Here is an 18,561-nt window from a genome sequence, read left to right on the forward strand (position 1 = left end):
CGCTTTCGCTGGTAGCACTTGGGACGCTTCTGTCACCCCCTCCCCATCCCGGCTGCCCCCCCAGACCCCCCCCAGACCCTCTTGTGTCCCCCCCCTAGACTGCCACGGGGGACCCCACGGGGGTGGGGGGGGTCCCTGGGGTGGTGTGTACAGAGCTGTATAGGACGGGGACCCCCCCTGGCTCGGCCCCGCTTGTAAATAAACCCCCGCGGGACCCCGGGACCCCGTGTCGAGTGTGTCTGGGCTGAGGGGGGGCTCACGGGGGGCTGCTTGTGCACTCGTGTGCAAGGGTGGCCGTGCAGGAGCGTGTCAAAGCACGCGCGAGCTCGTGTGAGCGTGCACGAGTACAGCGCATCGCATGGAAGTGCGTACGAGCACACACAAGTGTGTACGAGTGTGCACGAGCAAAGGTGTGCAAGCATTGCGAGCTCATGTGAGCGTGCACGAGAACGGCCCATCGCATGGAAGTATGTATGAGCACACCCAAGTGCGTATGAGCGTGCACCAGCAAGTGTGTGCAAGCATTACGAGCTCATGTGAGTGTGCACGAGTACAGCCCATCGCATGGTAGTGCATACGAGCACACACAGGTGCGTACGAGCGTGCACGAGCAAGAGTGTGCAAGCATTGCGAGCTCATGTGAGTGTGCATGAGTACAGCGCATCACATGGAAGTGCATACGAGCGTGCACGAGCCAGCGTGTGCAAGCATTGCAAGCTCGTGTGAGCGTGTGCAAGTACAGCCCATCGCATGGAAGTGCGTACGAGCACACACAAGTGCGTACGAGTGTGCACGAGCAGGCGTGTGCAAGCATTGCGAGCTCATGTGAGCGTGCACGAGTACAGCCCATAGCATGGTAGTGCATACGAGCACACACAGGTGTGTACGAGCGTGCACGAGCAAGAGTGTGCAAGCATTGCGAGCTCATGTGAGTGTGCATGAGTACAGCGCATCACATGGAAGTGCATACGAGCGTGCACGAGCCAGCGTGTGCAAGCATTGCAAGCTCGTGTGAGTGTGCATGAGTACAGCACATCGCATGGAAGTGCGTACGAGCACACACAAGTGCGTACGAGCGTGCACGAGCAGGCGTGTGCAAGCATTGCGAGCTCATGTGAGTGTGCACGAGTACAGCGCATAGCATGGAAGTGCACATGAGCATGCACGAGCCGGCGTGTGCAAGCATTGCGAGCTCATGTGAGTGTGCACGAGCACAGTGCATCGCATAGAAGTGCATACGAGCGTGCACGAGCCAGCGTGTGCAAGCATTGCGAGCTCAAGTGAGCGTGCACGAGCATCGCCGGCTCATGCCCGAGCGTGTGCGAGCATGCACAAGCACGTGTGAGCGTGCACCAGCGGATAGAAGCACACACGAGCATGCACGAGCGTGCCCAGGGACATGCACGAGCGTGCACGAGCGTGCCCAGGGACATGCACGAGCATGCACGAGCGTGCCCAGGGACATGCACGAGCATGCACGAGCATGCACGAGCGTGCCCAGGGACATGCACGAGCGTGCGCGAGCGTGCCCGAGCTGCCGGGGCCGTGCAAGGGCGTGCGGAAGCGCCCCAGCCCTGCCTTGTGGTTTCGAGGCGCCGGCGAGCAGGAAGCGGCCTCGAAGCCACCGGCAGCGGGGATTGAGCGGCCCGGAGGCTGCGCGGGAGCCTCGGGGTTCCTCGGTTGCCCCCCCGAGTCCCCGGTGGAGGGGTCCCCGGTGGAGGGGTCCCCGGTGAGGGGGTCCCCATGGCGCTGGCGCTGAAGGCGCGGCACAAGGCGAGGCGCAAGGGCGGCTCCAGGGAGCGAGTGTTCGGCTGCGACCTCGCGGAGCACCTGCAGCGCTCGGGGCAGGACGGTGAGTGCCCCCCGAAACCCCCAAACCCGGTGCTTTCCTTCCCCCCGAACCCCAACGGGTGGCGGAAGGCGGAGGGGACCCCCGGGGAGGAGACGGAGGGGAATCGCCCCGCGCTGTTGCGTCAGTGGCGGTTGAGTAAGCGTCGCAGCCGGGAAGAGAGCGGAGAGGCCCCGGTGAGGTTTGGGGGACGCGAGGCCACCGCTCCGTGGCCAAATCACCGGCACAGCCCAGGGGACGCCATCGTTGGGGACCCGGTGGGCCCAACTCTGCCGACTCAATGGCCTCATCCGGGAGGACTTGGTGACTCCATCCCTGGGGATTCGGTGGCCTCATCCCTTGGGATTCGGTGGCTCCATCCCTGGGGATTCGGTGGCCTCATCCCTTGGGACTTGGTGGCTCCATCCCTGGGGATTCAGTGGCCCCATCCCTTGGGACTTGGTGGCCCCATCCCTTGGGATTCGGTGGCCTCATCCCTGAGGACTTGGTGACTCCATCCCTTGGGATTCGGTGGCCTCATCCCTGAGGACTTGGTGACTCCATCCCTTGGGATTTGGTGACTCCATCCCTTGGGATTTGGTGGCCTCATCCCTGAGGACTTGGTGACTCCATCCCTGGGGATTCTGTGGCTCCATCCCTTGGGATTCAGTGGCTCCATCCCTTGGGATTCGGTGGCCTCATCCCTTGGGATTTGGTGGCCTCATCCCTGAGGACTTGGTGGCCCCATCCCTTAGGATTTGGTGGCCTCATCCCTGAGGACTTGGTGGCCCCATCCCTTGGGATTTGGTGGCCTCATCCCTGAGGACTTGGTGGCTCCATCCCTTGGGATTTGGTGGCCCCATCCCTTGGGATTCGGTGGCTCCATCCCTTGGGATTCAGTGGCTCCATCCCTTGGGATTTGGTGGCCTCACCCCTGAGGACTTGGTGGCCCCATCCCTTGGGATTTGGTGGCCTCATCCCTGAGGACTTGTTGGCCCCATCCCTTGGGATTCGGTGGCTCCATCCCTTGGGATTCAGTGGCTCCATCCCTTGGGATTTGGTGGCCTCATCCCTGAGGACTTGGTGACTCCATCCCTGGGGATTTGGTGGCCCCATCCCTTGGGATTCAGTGGCCTCATCCCTGAGGACTTGGTGGCCCCATCCCTTGGGATTCGGTGGCTCCATCCCTTGGGATTCGGTGGCCTCATCCCTGAGGACTTGGTGACTCCATCCCTTGGGATTTGGTGACTCCATCCCTTGGGATTCAGTGGCTCCATCCCTTGGGATTCGGTGGCCTCATCCCTTGGGATTTGGTGGCCTCATCCCTGAGGACTTGGTGGCCCCATCCCTTGGGATTTGGTGACTCCATCCCTTGGGATTTGGTGGCCCCATCCCTTGGGATTCGGTGGCCTCATCCCTGAGGACTTGGTGGCCCCATCCCTTGGGATTTGGTGGCCTCATCCCTGAGGACTTGGTGACTCCATCCCTTGGGATTCGGTGGCCTCATCCCTGAGGATTTGGTGGCCTCATCCCTTGAAATTCAGTGGCCCCATCCCTTGGGATTCAGTGGCCCCATCCCTTGGGATTCAGTGGCCCCATCCCTTGGGATTCGGTGGCCTCATCCCTTGGGATTCAGTGGCCCCATCCCTGGGGACTGGATCTGGGGGCTGAGGAGAAGGCGATGGTGACCCTGTGGTGCCCATCCGGCAGTGCCACAGGTGCTGAGGAGCTGCACTGAGTTCGTGGAGCAGCACGGGGTGGTGGATGGGATCTACCGCCTCTCCGGAGTCTCTTCCAACATCCAGCGGCTGCGGTGAGTGAAGCCGGGTGGGAGGGAGGAAGACGGGATGGAGATGGAGCAGTTGAGATGGAGAGGATGGAGGTGGGATGGGGATGGAGCACCTGAGATGGAGACAGGATGGGAATGGAGGGGATGGAGGTGGGATGGAGATGGAGCACCTGAGATGGAGACAGGATGGGAATGGAGAGGACGGAGGTGGGATGGGGATGGAGCACCTGAGATGGAGACAGGATGGGAATGGAGAGGATGGAGGTGGGATGGGGATGGAGCACCTGAGATGGAAATAGGATGGGATGGGGGATGGAGCAGAGGAGATGATCAGGCACAGAGGGAGCTTGGATGGAGCTGGGACACCAGACAGGACCAAAGAAGAGGAAAAGAGGAGGGAGACAGGTGGAGGATGGGGATGGGGATGGGGATGGAGATGGACCAGGCAGGATGGAGGGGACAACTGGAGGAAGATGGGACTGGGACAGGAAGGGAAGGGATGGAGATGGGGATGGGATGGGATGAGAGGAGAGAGCAGGGGAAGGTGCCAGAGCCGGGCCCGGTGCTGAGCTGTCCGGATCCGGCCCTGCCGCCCCGGCTCCAGCCCTGTTCTCCCTTCTCCCTTCTGATCGTTTCCTTTTTCATTCTCGATTTCTCTTTCATTTTTTTTCCATATTTGGGTGGGGTTTGGTGGGTTTTTTTGGTTCTTTTCCCCTTTTTTCTGTGTCCCCTCATCCCCAGGGTTCCCCACATCCTCGGTGTCCCCGTATCCCTGGAATCCCCTCCATCCCGGCCGTGCCCCAGAGGTTCCCGATGATGAACCTCCCCGTTCACACCCCGCTGGGGCTGTGTCCGCTCCCCGGGGACAGCGAGGATCCCCGCGTGTCCCTGATTCCCGCTGGCAGGGATCAGCCTGGATACCCTTCCGTCCTCCCTGGGGACACGTCCCACCCCGGCACAATGCCACCAGGGCACGGCTGAAGAGTGGGGACAAGGGGAGAGACCCTGCTGTCCCCATCCCTGTCCCCATCCCTATCACCGTCTCCATCCCCATCCTGATCCCTGCCCTTGTCCCCATTCCCATTCCCATCCCCATCCCTGTCCCCTGTCCCCATCCCTGTCCCCATCCCCATCCTTTTTCCCATCCCTGTCCTCATTCTCATCCCTGTCCCCATCCCCGTCCCTGTCCATGTCCCCATCCCTGTCTTTGTCCCCATCCACGTCTCCATTCCCATTCTCACCTCCATCCTGTTCCCTCTCTGTGTCCCCATCCCTGTCCCCATTCCCATTCCCGTCTCCATCCTGATCCCTCTCTGTGTCCCCATCCCCATCCCCGTCCCCATTCCCATTGTCATCTCCATCCTCATCCCTCTCTGTGTCCCCATCCCCATCCCTGTCCTCCTCCCCATCCCTGTCCCCATTCCCATTCTCATCTCCATCCTGTTCCCTGTGTCCCCGTCCCCATCCCTATCCCCATTCCCATTCCCATCTCCATCCTCATCCCTCTCCGTGTCCCCGTCCCCATCCCTGTCCGTGTCCCCATCCCTGTCCCCATTCCCATTCTCATCTCCATCCTGTTCCCTGTGTCCCCGTCCCCATCTCTGTCCATGTCCCCATCCCTGTCCCCATTCCCATTCCCATCTCCATCCTGATCCCTCTCCGTGTCCCCACCCCCATCCCTGTCCTCGTTCCCATCCCTGTCCCCATTCCCATTTCCGTCTCCATCCTGATCCCTCTCCGTGTCCCCGTCCCCATTCCTGTCCCCATTCCCATTCCCATCTCCATCCTCATCCCTCTCTGTGTCCCCATCCCCATCCCTGTCCCCATTCCCATTCTCATCTCCATCCTGATCCCTCTCTGTGTCCCCGTCCCCATCCCTGTCCTCCTCCCCATCCCTGTCCCCATTCCCATTGTCATCTCCATCCTGTTCCCTGTGTCCCCGTCCCCATCCCTGTCCCCATTCCCATTCTCATCTCCATCCTGATCCCTCTCCGTGTCCCCGTCCCCATCCCTGTCCGTGTCCCCATCCCTGTCCCCATTCCCATTCCCGTCTCCATCCTCATCCCTCTCTGTGTCCCCGTCCCCATCCCTATCCCCATCCCCATTCCCATTCCTATCTCCATCCTCACCCCTCTCCGTGTCCCCGTCCCCATCCCTGTCCGTGTCCCCATCCCGCAGGCAGGAGTTCGATGCCGACCGCTGCCCGGACCTGGGGAAGGACGTGTTCCTGCAGGACATCCACTGCGTCAGCTCGCTCTGCAAGGCGTACTTCCGCGAGCTTCCCAACCCGCTCCTCACCTACCAACTCTACGACAAGTTTGCCGTGCGTGTCCCCTGGCCCCCTCCCCGTTGTCCCCAACCCCTGAGGAGATGGCCCGTGTCACCCCCTCCCCGTCCCCGCAGGACGCGGTGGCCCTCCAGATGGAAGAAGCTCGCCTGGTGAAGATCAAGGAGGTGTTGAAGGAGCTGCCACCACCCCACTATAGGTAAGGGGACATGGGGGGACCCCAAAAACCATCCCACCTCCATCCTCTCCATCTCAATTTCTCCATCTCCATCCCAGCTGCTCCATCCCCATCCCACCTCCATCCTCTCCATCTCAATTTCTCCATCTCCATCCCAGCTGCTCCATCCCATCCCACCTCCACCCTCTCCATCTCAATTTCTCCATCTCCATCCCAGCTGCTCCATCCCCATCCCACCTCCATCCTCTCCATCTCAATTTCTCCATCTCCATCCCAGCTGCTCCATCCCATCCCACCTCCATCTTCTCCATCTCAATTTCTCCATCCCAGCTGCTCCATCCCCTTCCCACCTCCACCCTCTCCATCTCAATTTCTCCATCTCCATTCCAGCTGCTCCATCTCCATCCCACCTCCATCTTCTCCATCTCAATTTCTCCATCCCAGCTGCTCCATCCCCATCCCACCTCCATCCTCTCCATCTCAATTTCTCCATCCCAGCTGCTCCATCCCCTTCCCACCTCCACCCTCTCCATCTCAATTTCTCCATCTCCATTCCAGCTGCTCCATCTCCATCCCACCTCCATCCTCTCCATCTCAATTTCTCCATCCCAGCTGCTCCATCCCCTTCCCACCTCCACCCTCTCCATCTCAATTTCTCCACCTCCATCCCAGCTGCTCCATCCTCATCCCACCTCCACCCTCTCCATCCACAGGACCCTGGAGTTCCTGATGCGGCACCTCCTGCGCATGGCCTCCTACAGCAGCCGCACCAACATGCACGCACGCAACTTGGCCATCGTTTGGGCCCCCAACCTGCTGCGGTGAGCGCCGGGCTGAGGGGACGTGGGGTGACAGGTGCCCCCAGAGCCTCAACTCCCCCCCTTATCCCGGCATCTCCGCAGGTCGAAGGACATCGAGGCGACGGGGTTCAACGGGACGGCAGCGTTCATGGAGGTGCGAGTCCAGTCCATCGTGGTGGAATTCATCCTCACTCACGTCGAGCAGCTCTTCGGAGACGCCCCCCTGCACGGTACGGATGGAACGGACGCGGGGACGGCACGGGGATCCCGATGGGATCCTGATGCTCCATCCCCGTGGTCTGCAGGCGGGGAGCCCTCCCGGCGGTCCCTGCTGCTGGGGGACCACAGGCAGCCACCACCATACCACGTGCCGGCGGCGCTCAGCCAGGGCGATGGACCCCCCGCCATCCGCCCCTACCACACCATCATCGAGCTCAGCGACCACAGGTAGGACCCCCCTCTTCCTCTCTCTCGGGACCCCCCCTCAGCCCAGGCAGTGCCACGAACACGAGTGTTCTGCGCACGTGGAATCCCACCAACACGTTATCTGCGCACACGAGCGTGGACACGCGCTCCTGCACACGTGCTTGTTGGTGTGCGCGGGGTCTTGCACGGGTCCAAAGGCACCACGCAAGGTGCCCATGCGTACACGCAAGCGTGCATAGGCGTGCCAAAGCGTGCCCACACGTGCCCACCGTGCCCGGGGTCCCACAGGAGGAAGGGGTCCCTCAAAGCCAAGAAGTGGAGATCCATCTTCAACCTGGGTCGCTCCAGCCATGAGGCCAAGCGGAAGGTGCCCAAGGTGGAGGAGAAAGGTGAGGAGCGACAATGGAGTCCAAAAGGAGGGACCCCCCCCAACCCCGCTGCTGCCCCACGTGGCCCCACTCTGCTTCTTCTTCGCCCCGAGTAGATGACAAGGGTGGAAAGATGAGCTTGCGGCCGGCCAAGAGCATGGACTCGCTCAGCTCTGTCCCCTTCTCCAGTGATGGTGAGAGGATGCGCCGCAGGAACTGTCCCCATCCCTGGGTGGGGTCATGGGGACAGGGTAGGGGTGGAGAAGATGGTGTGGGGATGGAGAAGGAGGATGGGATGGAGACGGAGAACGGGAATGGAGAAGAAGGATGTGGGAGATGGGATGGAGAAGGAGAAGGAAGGACACGGATTGAGAACGGAGGGTGGGGATGGAGAAGATGGGGTAGGGATGGAGAAAGAGGGTGGGGATGGGGAAGATGGGGTAGGGATGGAGAAAGAGGATGGGGATGGAGAAGATGGGGTAGGGATGGAGAAAGAGGGTGGGGATAGAGAAGATGGGGTGGGGATGGAGAATATGGGGTAGGGATGGAGAAGATGGGGTAGGGATGGAGAAAGGATGGGGATGGAGAAGATGGGGTGGGGATGGGGAAGATGGGGTAGGGATGGAGAAAGAGGATGGGAATGGAGAAGATGGGGTAGGGATGGAGAAAGAGGATGGGGATGGAGAAGATGGGGTAGGGATGGAGAAAGAGGATGGGGATGGAGAAGATGGGGTAGGGATGGAGAAAGAGGATGGGGATGGAGAAAGAGGGTGGGGATGGGAAAGATGGGGTAGGGATGGAGAAAGAGGATGGGGATGGAGAAGATGGGGTAGGGATGGAGAAAGAGGGTGGGGATGGAGAAGATGGGGTAGGGATGGAGAAAGAGGATGGGGATGGAGAAGATGGGGTAGGGATGGAGAAAGAGGGTGGGGATGGAGAAGATGGGGTGGGAATGGAGGGAGACGATGGGCTGCCGTGGCGCCTCCTGGCTGGGCCGTTGGGTGCCGGGAGCTGTGGGGATCAGGAGCCACTGCCAGTCCTGACGCTGCCGTGCCACCGCAGAGCCCCCGGGGCTGAGCCCGCAGCGGGTGGGGAAGCAGCCGCCACAGCGCCGCGAGAGCTTTGACGCCTGCTCTACGCCGCCAGAATGCTGCTCCGTGCCGGACCAGGGCCTGGAGGAGAAGCTGAAGGCAACGGAGGATGCGCGGAGCCCCGACTCGGAGGGCGAGAACAGCACCAAGTCGGAGCCCACCACCCCCAGGGCCGGCCGTGCCGCGCTGGTGGCCCCCGGCCGCTCACCCAAAGGCGCTCGCAGCCGCGCCGAGAAGTGCGCCGGCGTCCACATCTCCGGCCCTTTCTCTGTCACCGTCCCCTTCCACATCACCTCCAACCTCTCCCGCCTGACACGGGGGCAGCCGTGCCCGGCGCTGGCCGGGACCCGAGAGCCGACCACCCACCGCTCCACCGCAGACCCCGAGGAGAACCAGCACCGCGTTGGTGAGCGCCAACCACCGGGATCAGCCGGAGTGGGACCCCCAAAACGCTGGGATTGCCAAGGGTTCAACCCTCTGCTTCCCTCCGCAGGGGAGGAGAAGATGGACATGGAGGAGACGCGGCTCTCCCTGGAGCTACGGGATTCTTTCGCCTTCCTGGACAGCCAGGAGCCATGGCTGGAGGGCGTTGGGGATGGCGAGCCGGACATGCGGTCCCTGCTGCCCGTTCCCGGCGATGCCGAAGGCTTCCTGGCCATCGAGGAGGGCATGGAGAGCGGGTTCATGAACGTGAGCGGCCAGCAGTGGTGGGGTTGGGGCAGGAGGTCACCTCCGAGGGGACAGGGACAAGGACGGAGGGGATGGGGATGGAACTGAGGGGATGGTGGTGAGGATGGAGTGGATGGGGATGGAGATGGAGGGGATGGTGGTGAGGATGAAGGGGATGGGGATGGAACTGAGGGGACGGTGGTGAGGATGGAGGGGACGGGGATGGAACTGAGGGGACGGTGGTGAGGATGGAGGGGACGGGGATGGAACTGAGGGGACAGTGGTGAGGATGGAGGGGATGAGGATGGAACTGAGGGGACGGTGGTGAGGATGGAGTGGATGGGGATGGAACTGAGGGGATGGTGGTGAGGATGGAGTGGACGGGGATGGAACTGAGGGGACGGTGGTGAGGATGGAGTGGATGGGGATGGAACTGAGGGGACGGTGGTGAGGATGGAGGGGATGGGGATGGAACTGAGGGGACGGTGGTGAGGATGGAGGTGATGGGGAAGGAACTGAGGGGACGGTGGTGAGGATGGAGTGGATGAGGATGGAACTGAGGGGACGGTGGTGAGGATGAAGGGGATGGGGATGGAACTGAGGGGACAGTGGTGAGGATGGAGGGGATGAGGATGGAACTGAGGGGACGGTGGTGAGGATGGAGGGGATGAGGATGGAACTGAGGGGACGGTGGTGAGGATGGAGTGGATGGGGATGGAACTGAGGGGACGGTGGTGAAGATGGAGTGGATAGGGATGGAACTGAGGGGACGGTGGTGAAGATGGAGGGGATGGGGATGGAACTGAGGGGACGGTGGTGAGGATGGAGGGGATGAGGATGGAACTGAGGGGACAGTGGTGAGGATGGAGGGGATGGGGATGGAACTGAGGGGACGGTGGTGAAGATGGAGGGGATGGGGATGGAACTGAGGGGACGGTGGTGAGGATGGAGTGGATGGGGATGGAACTGAGGGGACGGTGGTGAAGATGGAGTGGATAGGGATGGAACTGAGGGGACGGTGGTGAAGATGGAGGGGATGGGGATGGAACTGAAGGGGACGGTGGTGAGGATGGAGTGGATGGGGATGGAACTGAGGGGACGGTGGTGAGGATGGAGTGGATGGGGATGGAACTGAGGGGACGGTGGTGAGGATGGAGGGGATGGGGATGGAACTGAGGGGACGGTGGTGAGGATGGAGGGGATGGGGATGGAACTGAGGGGACGGTGGTGAGGATGGAGTGGATGGGGATGGAGATGGAGGGGATGGTGGTGAGGATGAAGGGGATGGGGATGGAACTGACGGGACAGTGGTGAGGATGGAGGGGATGAGGATGGAACTGAGGGGACGGTGGTGAGGATGGAGGGGATGAGGATGGAACTGAGGGGACGGTGGTGAGGATGGAGTGGATGGGGATGGAACTGAGGGGACGGTGGTGAGGATGGAGTGGATGGGGATGGAACTGAGGGGACGGTGGTGAGGATGGAGGGGATGGGGATGGAACTGAGGGGACGGTGGTGAGGATGGAGGGGATGGGGATGGAACTGAGGGAATGGTGGTGAGGATGGAGTGGATGAGGATGGAACTGAGGGGATGGTGGTGAGGATGGAGGGGATGAGGATGGAACTGAGGGGATGGTGGTGAGGATGGAGGGGATGGGGATGGAACTGAGGGAATGGTGGTGAGGATGGAGTGGATGAGGATGGAACTGAGGGGATGGTGGTGAGGATGGAGGGGATGGGGATGGAACTGAGGGAATGGTGGTGAGGATGGAGTGGATGAGGATGGAACTGAGGGGATGGTGGTGAGGATGGAGTGGATGGGGATGGAACTGAGGGGACGGTGGTGAGGATGGAGGGGATGGGGATGGAACTGAGGGGACGGTGGTGAGGATGGAGGGGATGGGGATGGAACTGAGGGGACGGTGGTGAGGATGGAGGGGATGGGGATGGAACTGAGGGGACGGTGGTGAGGATGGAGGGGATGGGGATGGAACTGAGGGGACGGTGGTGAGGATGGAGGGGATGGGGATGGAACTGAGGGGACGGTGGTGAGAATGGAGTGGATGGGGATGGAACTGAGGGGACGGTGGTGAGGATGGAGGGGATGGGGATGGAGATGGAGGGGATAGAGGTGCAGGGCACAGGGTGGTGATGAAGAGGACAGGAATGCGATGGCGAGGGCTGGCATGGAGTTGGAGAGGGCAGAGATGGGGTGATGAGGATGTGCATGAGGGAATGGGGATGGAGGGGATAAGGTTGGGGACAGGGTGGCATTGTCCTCCCGGCACTCAGACTCAGGGCTTCCCGGTGCTGGGTGCATGGCTGGGGTCTCTGCCCTGGCTGTCACACCTTCATTCCCGTCTCCAGCCAGGGGAGCCCCTCACCGAGCAGCCGGCCAGCTACCTCTCCATCGAGGAGTGCATGGATGAAGAGATGTTCTTCATGGCACCCAGCGGCTTCGACATCGAGGACACTGCTGGGGACACCGAGGAACCTGCTGGCGACACTGACTCAGATGAGATGTTCCTCAGTGCCCACGATGACCTCAGCCCACTGGCGGCGTCGCTGGAGCCCCTCAACGAGCTGCCAGGTGAGGGGACGGTTCCAGGGACATCAGCCCCTCCTGACGCCAACAGCACCGCGGTGCCGCAGGACACATCTCCAGTGCCGTGCTCCGAGAAGGAGGATGCCACGGGTGATGGGGACCATCCCGGGGTCACCCAGCAGGAAGGGGGTGGAGGAGAGAGGGACACGGATGGCGGCTCCAGTCCCACCAGAATAGACTCCAGCGCCAACACCAGCCTGAGGGATGAGGCTGGAGAAGATGGCGGTCCTGCGGGTGCAGGGGTGGCTCCTGACGTGTTCGAGGAAGACGGTGAAGAGAACAGAGCTGATTCCAGTCCCCCCACCCCAGAGGAGGCCGAGGAGGGCCAAGTCCAGCCTTTTCTGGGGTCCCCTCCAGCCTCCTTGGTGGAGGAGCCAGGGGAGCCTCTGGTCATGGAGTCTGTCCTCAAGGCTGTCCCTGCGGTTGTCCCCAGCGTTGTCTCTGAAGCTGTCCCTGGGGCTGTCCCCAAGGCTGTCCCCGACGTTGGCCCCGGGTCTGTCCTCAAGGCTGTCCCCAAGGTTGGCCCTGATGACGTCCCCGTGGTTGTCCCTATGGTTGTCCCTGATGCTGTCCCTGAGGTTGTCCCTGGGTCTATCCCCAAGGTTGTCCCCGAGGTTGTCCCCGGGTCTATCCCCGAGGTTGTCCCTGAGGTTGTCCCCAGGTCCATCCCTGAGGTTGTCCCCGAGGTTGTCCCCAGGTCTATCCCGGAGGTTGTCCCCGAGGTTGTACCCAATGCTGTTCCCAGCTCTGTCTCTGGGTCTGTCACCGAGGTTGTCCCCGGGTCTGTCTCTGAGGTTGTCCCTGGCTCTGTCCCCGAGGTTGTCCCCCGGTCTATCCCTGAGGTTGTCCCCGAGGTTGTCCTCCCGCTCTTCATGGCCAGCATGGGGTTGGGCAGTGCCACCACTGGCAACAGCCCCGCTTACCCCTCGCTGTCTGCCTCGGCGCCGGATCTGCGCGGCGCTCCCTTCGAGGGAGCCGATCCGGGGTGCCCTGAGCCTGCAGCCACGCTACGCCGTGACGGCAGCGCCCCGGTGCGCCTGGCCACCCGCACCGTCCGTGTGCAGCAGGCACGCTCGGTGCCCGTCGTGCCACCCAAGCCCCAATTCGCCAGGATTCCCCCATCGCTGCACCCGTGGTCGCCTGCGGCCGCCGAGGAGAACACAACCGTGCCGCCCTTCAGCCCCACGGCGCAGGATGGAGCCCTGGCCATGGAGGGGAACGCGGCTGTGCCACGCCGGCAGCCCCTCAGCCCCACGGCGCAGGGTGGACGCCCGCCCCACGGCGTCGGGGCAAGGCGAGAGGGCAGCAGCGTCTTCTCCAACGCGGCGATGGCTGTGATGGGGGACGTGGCTGTGCCAGAGGGACCCTCCTCACCGGCCGCGGGTGCCGGCGCACGGCGAGCGAGCTGGCGCGAGGGCGTCAGCCTCTCCTTTGACGCGGCGGTGGCCAAGGCTGCCGAGCAGCACCTGGGCGAGGTGCCGGTGAGGAGGATGAAGACGTACGGTGGGGAGGAACGGGCGCCCGCCGCCGCACGGGCGCTGCCGTTCCAGCAAGCCCCTCTGCGGCCACGGCGCCCGCGGCCCCTCAGCTGCGTGGGGGTCCCCGAGGGTGAGGCGGCGGCTCGGGGGTGGCTCGGAGGGGTCCGGTTGGCGGCTCAGGTTGAGGGGACGGCGATGCCTTTGCCACGGCGGTCGGTGGGCACCGAGGGCAAGCGCTGAGCCCCGGGGATGCCGGGTGGACAAAGGCGTGGGATGCAGAGCTCAAGTGAGAGCGAAAATGTTGGCAAATAAACTCTGTAAGAGTCGGTTTGGAGTTTCGGAAAGCAAAGAGCCTTTAATTTCAGCGCCGGACACACAAAGGGGACGATCTCCAGCGATCGAGGAGTTGGGATGGATGTTCTACCCCTTCCTAAGGACTCGTTTTAACGTTATGACCCCTCCAACAGTCAAATCTCTTCCTCCCTGGAGCTTTGGAGCCGGTTCTGCCCGATCCGGCATTTGAGATGGGGAAAGGCCACAAACAGAAGGGATTGGAGAAGACGACACCAATCACGGTGTGAACGTTGGGGTTGTCCCGTGCAGGTACAGGAGTTGGAGTCGATGGTCCTTGTGGGTCCCTTCTGACTCGGGGATATTCTGTGATTCTATGATTCTACTTTAGCTTCGATTCAAATATTCCACTTCTTGTAGCGGCAGCTGCTCCTTGTGCCAAAGGGACACCGTTTAGAGGTGAACTTGGTGGATGGTTTGGGGTTGGACTCAATGATCTCAAAGCTCTGTTTCAGACTGAATGGCTCTGATTCTGGGAGTGATGCTCTGATTCGGTAACTGTGGGGTTGTGACTCTGCGATTCTCCACTCTGAGTTTCTGCGACCGTTTCTGCGACTCTGTGTCACTTTGCGACTGTGGCATTCTGTGATTTGGTGACTGTGACTCTGTCACTCTGTGGGACTTTGCCATTCTGTGACTGTTTCTGTGACTGTCACTGTCACTCTGTGACTTTGTGACTTTCTGACGCTGTGACTTTGTGACTCGGGAATTCTGTGATTTTCTGACTCTGCGATTCCACGTCTCTGCGATTCCGCATCTCTGCGATTCCGCATCTCTGCGATTCCGCATCTCTGTTATTCTGTATCTCTGCGATTCCACATCTCTGTGATTCCGTATCTCTGTGATTCCGTATCTCTGCGATTCCGTATCTCTGCGATTCCGCATCTCTGTTATTCCGCATCTCTGTTATTCCATATCTCTGTGATTCCGCATCTCTGTGATTCCGTATCTCTGCGATTCCGCATCTCTGCGATTCCGTATCTCTGCGATTCCGTATCTCTGCGATTCCGCATCTCTGCGATTCCGTATCTCTGTGATTCCACAACTCTGCGATTCCGTATCTCTGTGATTCCGTATCTCTGTGATTCCATATCTTTGTGATTCCGTATCTCTGCGATTCCGTATCTCTGTGATTCCGTATCTCTGCGATTCCGCATCTCTGTTATTCTGTATCTCTGCGATTCCATATCTCTGTGATTCCGTACCTCTGCGATTCCGCATCTCTGTGATTCCATATCTCTGTGATTCCGCATCTCTGCTATTCCGCATCTCTGCGATTCCGTATCTCTGTGATTCCGTATCTCTGCGATTCTGTATCTCTGTGATTCCGTATCTCTGCGATTCCGTATCTCTGTGATTCTGTATCTCTGCGATTCTGTATCTCTGTGATTCCGTATCTCTGCGATTCCGTATCTCTGTGATTCCGTATCTCTGCGATTCCGTATCTCTGTGATTCCGTATCTCTGCGATTCCGCATCTCTGCGATTCCGTATCTCTGCGATTCCGCATCTCTGCGATTCCGTATCTCTGTGATTCCGTATCTCTGCGATTCCGTATCTCTGCGATTCCGCATCTCTGCAATTCCGCATCTCTGCGATTCCGTATCTCTGCGATTCCGCATCTCTGCGATTCCGCATCTCTGTGATTCTGTATCTCTGTGATTCCGCATCTCTGCGATTCCGCATCTCTGCGATTCCGTATCTCTGTGATTCTGTATCTCTGTGATTCCGTACCTCTGCGATTCCGCATCTCTGCGATTCCGCATCTCTGTGATTCCGTATCTCTGCGATTCCGCATCTCTGTGATTCCGTATCTCTGCGATTCCGCATCTCTGTGATTCCGTATCTCTGCGATTCCGCATCTCTGTTATTCCGTATCTCTGCGATTCCGTATCTCTCTCACCGTGTGACCTTGTGACTATGTTTCTGTGACATCGGAATTCTCTGCTTTTGTGACTCTGTGACATTGGAATTCTGTGACTTTTGGACTCTGCGATTCGGTCTCTCTACGCCTTCTCTCACTCTTTGATTCTCTGACGCCGCTATTGCGCATCTCTGCCACTGTGACTCTGTCCCTCGGCGTTTCTGTGACTCTGTCACTATCTGTCACCCTTTGACTCTGGGATTCAGTGATTTGGTGGCTCTGTGACCCCCTGTGACCCCGTGTCTCTTCCCCCGTGTTTCCGGTTCGAGCCCCTGCGGGGACAATGGTGTCGCCGGGCTTTGTCTGTGGCGGCCCCATCCGTACAACATGGCGGCGCCCTGGGCGGCCTCAAGACAGGGGCAGGACGGGCGTTCCCCGCGCAGAGCCGAGCCTCGGGCCGGCACGAGGAACACGACGGAGCTTCCTCACCCCGCGGCGGCAGCACCGGATCGCCGGGACGGCTCTGACGAGCGCGGGACCCCACGAGGGGAGCCCCGCCCGCTTCCAAGATGGCGCCGCCCTCCCCAAAGATGGCGCCGAGCGGAAGCGCTGTGCGTCGCCGTCTAAGATGGCGCCCGGCGGAGCCGGCACGCACCGAGATGGCGCCGGCGGAGCGATGAGGCGGGCCGAGGGGGCCTTGCCCTCTTCCAAGATGGCGGCAAGATAGAGGCGGCCGCGCCCCCTTCCAAGATGGCGGCGCCGGCGACTCACCGCCCAAGATGGCGACGTTGGGAACGACTTCCGCCCGGCCCGGCCATGGCGGCGCGGCGGCTCTGTGCGCATGTGCAGGGCTCCATGGCGAGACAAGGGGCTGAGCGCGCGCAGGGAGGCCCGGCGAGGCGAGGTAACGGCGGGGCCGGGGCTCCCCCACACCCCCCCCCCCAGCACGGGCCGCCTCCCCCGCCCCTGCACACCCCCCCCGCCCTGTCACCGCCGCCCCGGGGCCCTCTGAGCCCGCAGCGCCGCTGTCACCGCCCACCCCGGGCCGGGCCTGACAGCGGCGAGCGGGGGGCGGACCGGGAGCGGGGGGGGGGGCGAGAAACCGGGATAAGGGAGGAGGGGGGGGAACTGGGGCGGAGGAGGAGGAGGAGGAGGAGGAGGAAGGCAGAGATCCCCGGGATTGGCGGGGGGAGGAAGGCTGAGACCCCCGCGGGATGAGGGGAGAGCGATGGGACCGGGATTGGGGGGGGACAGTGGGATTGGGAGGAGAGACACTGGGATTGGGGGGACAGTGGGATTGGGAGGAGAGAGAGACACTGGGATTGAGGGACAGTGGGATTGAGGGGAGACACACTGGGATTGGGGGGACAGTGGGATTGGGAGGAGAGACACTGGGATTGGGGGGGACAGTGGGATTGGGAGGAGAGAGAGACACTGGGATTGAGGGACAGTGGGATTGAGGGGAGACACACTGGGATTGGGGGGACAGTGGGATTGGGAGGAGAGACACTGGGATTGGGGGGGACAGTGGGATTGAGGGGAGACACACTGGGATGGGGGGACAGTGGGATTGGGAGGAGAGACACTGGGATTGAGGGGGACAGTGGGATTGAGGGGAGAGACACTGGGATTGGGGGGACAGTGGGATTGGGAGGGACAGTGGGATTGAGGGGAGACACACTGGGATTGGGGGGGGACAGTGGGATTGGGAGGAGAGAGAGACACTGGGATTGAGGGACAGTGGGATTGAGGGGAGACACACTGGGATTGGGGGGGACAGTGGGATTGGGAGGAGAGAGAGACACTGGGATTGAGGGACAGTGGGATTGAGGGGAGACACACTGGGATTGGGGGGACAGTGGGATTGAGGGGAGACACACTGGGATTGGGGGGACAGTGGGATTGGGAGGAGAGACACTGGGATTGAGGGGGACAGTGGGATTGAGGGGAGAGACACTGGGATTGGGGGGACAGTGGGATTGGGGGGGACACTGGGATTGAGGGGGACAGTGGGATTGAGGGGAGACACACTGGGATTGGGGGGGACAGTGGGATTGGGAGGAGAGACACTGGGATTGAGGGGGACGGTGGGATTGGGAGGAGAGAGAGACACTGGGATTGGGGGGACAGTGGGATTGGGGGGGACACTGGGATTGAGGGGAGACACACTGGGATTGGGGGGGACAGTGGGATTGGGAGGAGAGACACTGGGATTGAGGGGGACGGTGGGATTGGGAGGAGAGAGAGATACTGGGATTGGGGGGACAGTGGGATTGGGAGGAGAGACACTGGGATTGGGAGGGACGGTGGGATTGGGAGGAGAGAGAGATACTGGTATTGGGGGGACAGTGGGATTGGGAGGAGAGACACTGGTATTGGGGGGACAGTGGGATTGGGAGGAGAGACACTGGGATTGGGGGGACAGTGGGATTGGGAGGAGAGAGAGACACTGGGATTGGGGGGACAGTGGGATTGGGAGGTCCCATCCCAAGCGACTCCTCCGCCTCCGCAGGGCTGTGAACGCCGGGGGCTCCGCGGCTGCCGCTGATGCCCGACCGAGCGGAGCGATGAAGGGGTGAGTTGGGGGGACAGGGGTGGTGGGGGGGGGTCCCCCGGCTCCAGGGGAGGGGGTGGTCCTGGTTCTTGGCCGGTGAGGGTCCACCTTTGGGGTGGTGAAGAGTCCCATCTGTGGATGATGGGGTCCCACCTCTGAGATGGTGGTGGTCCTGACTCTGGGGTGGTGAGGGGTCCCCAGCTTTGGGGGTGCTTGAGGGTCTCAGCTCGGAGGTATTGGGGGTCCTGACATCGAGTGGTGGGGATCCCTGCTC

General features: G+C 61.5%; 2 protein-coding genes across 4 annotated transcripts in view; one reads left to right on the top strand and one right to left on the bottom strand.

Annotated features, from left to right (window-relative positions):
- Window positions 1–1,547: 1,547 nt before the first annotated feature.
- Window positions 1,548–13,819, top strand: ARHGAP30 (Rho GTPase activating protein 30). 3 transcript variants are annotated; one of them, XM_054050755.1, is made up of 12 exons: window positions 1,549–1,852; window positions 3,539–3,641; window positions 5,796–5,940; window positions 6,021–6,103; window positions 6,796–6,903; window positions 6,985–7,112; window positions 7,188–7,329; window positions 7,597–7,697; window positions 7,793–7,870; window positions 8,739–9,173; window positions 9,261–9,457; window positions 11,804–13,819. In XM_054050755.1, exons 1-12 carry the CDS (start codon window positions 1,744–1,746, stop codon window positions 13,757–13,759), a joined length of 3,585 nt encoding a protein of 1,194 aa, XP_053906730.1. In that variant the 5' UTR covers window positions 1,549–1,743; the 3' UTR covers window positions 13,760–13,819. The 3 variants fall into 3 exon arrangements, with proteins under 3 accessions (XP_053906729.1, XP_053906731.1, XP_053906730.1); XM_054050754.1 differs by having other exon boundaries at window positions 1,548–1,852; window positions 6,985–7,329; XM_054050756.1 differs by having other exon boundaries at window positions 1,548–1,852; window positions 6,985–7,329; window positions 8,823–9,173.
- Window positions 13,820–16,720: 2,901 nt separating this feature from the next.
- The window catches only part of LOC104063155 (DDB1- and CUL4-associated factor 8), a 12,658-nt gene continuing 10,817 nt past the window's right edge, over window positions 16,721–18,561 (bottom strand). The window contains exon 12 of the mRNA XM_054050631.1: window positions 16,721–16,784. Within this exon, the coding sequence (XP_053906606.1) occupies window positions 16,721–16,784 (64 nt within the window). The remainder of the gene's footprint in view (window positions 16,785–18,561) is intronic.

This window comes from Cuculus canorus, chromosome 28, assembly GCF_017976375.1.
Source record: "Cuculus canorus isolate bCucCan1 chromosome 28, bCucCan1.pri, whole genome shotgun sequence".
NCBI lineage: Eukaryota > Metazoa > Chordata > Aves > Cuculiformes > Cuculidae > Cuculus > Cuculus canorus.

Bases quoted from the DNA above. Each gene is read 5' to 3' on its own strand.
- ARHGAP30 (XM_054050754.1), top strand. From the start codon at position 1,744: ATGGCGCTGGCGCTGAAGGCGCGGCACAAGGCGAGGCGCAAGGGCGGC. The intron at 3,642-5,795 runs GTGAGTGAAGCC...CCCATCCCGCAG, and splicing joins TCCAACATCCAGCGGCTGCG to GCAGGAGTTCGATGCCGACC. The intron at 5,941-6,020 runs GTGCGTGTCCCC...CCGTCCCCGCAG, and splicing joins AACTCTACGACAAGTTTGCC to GACGCGGTGGCCCTCCAGAT.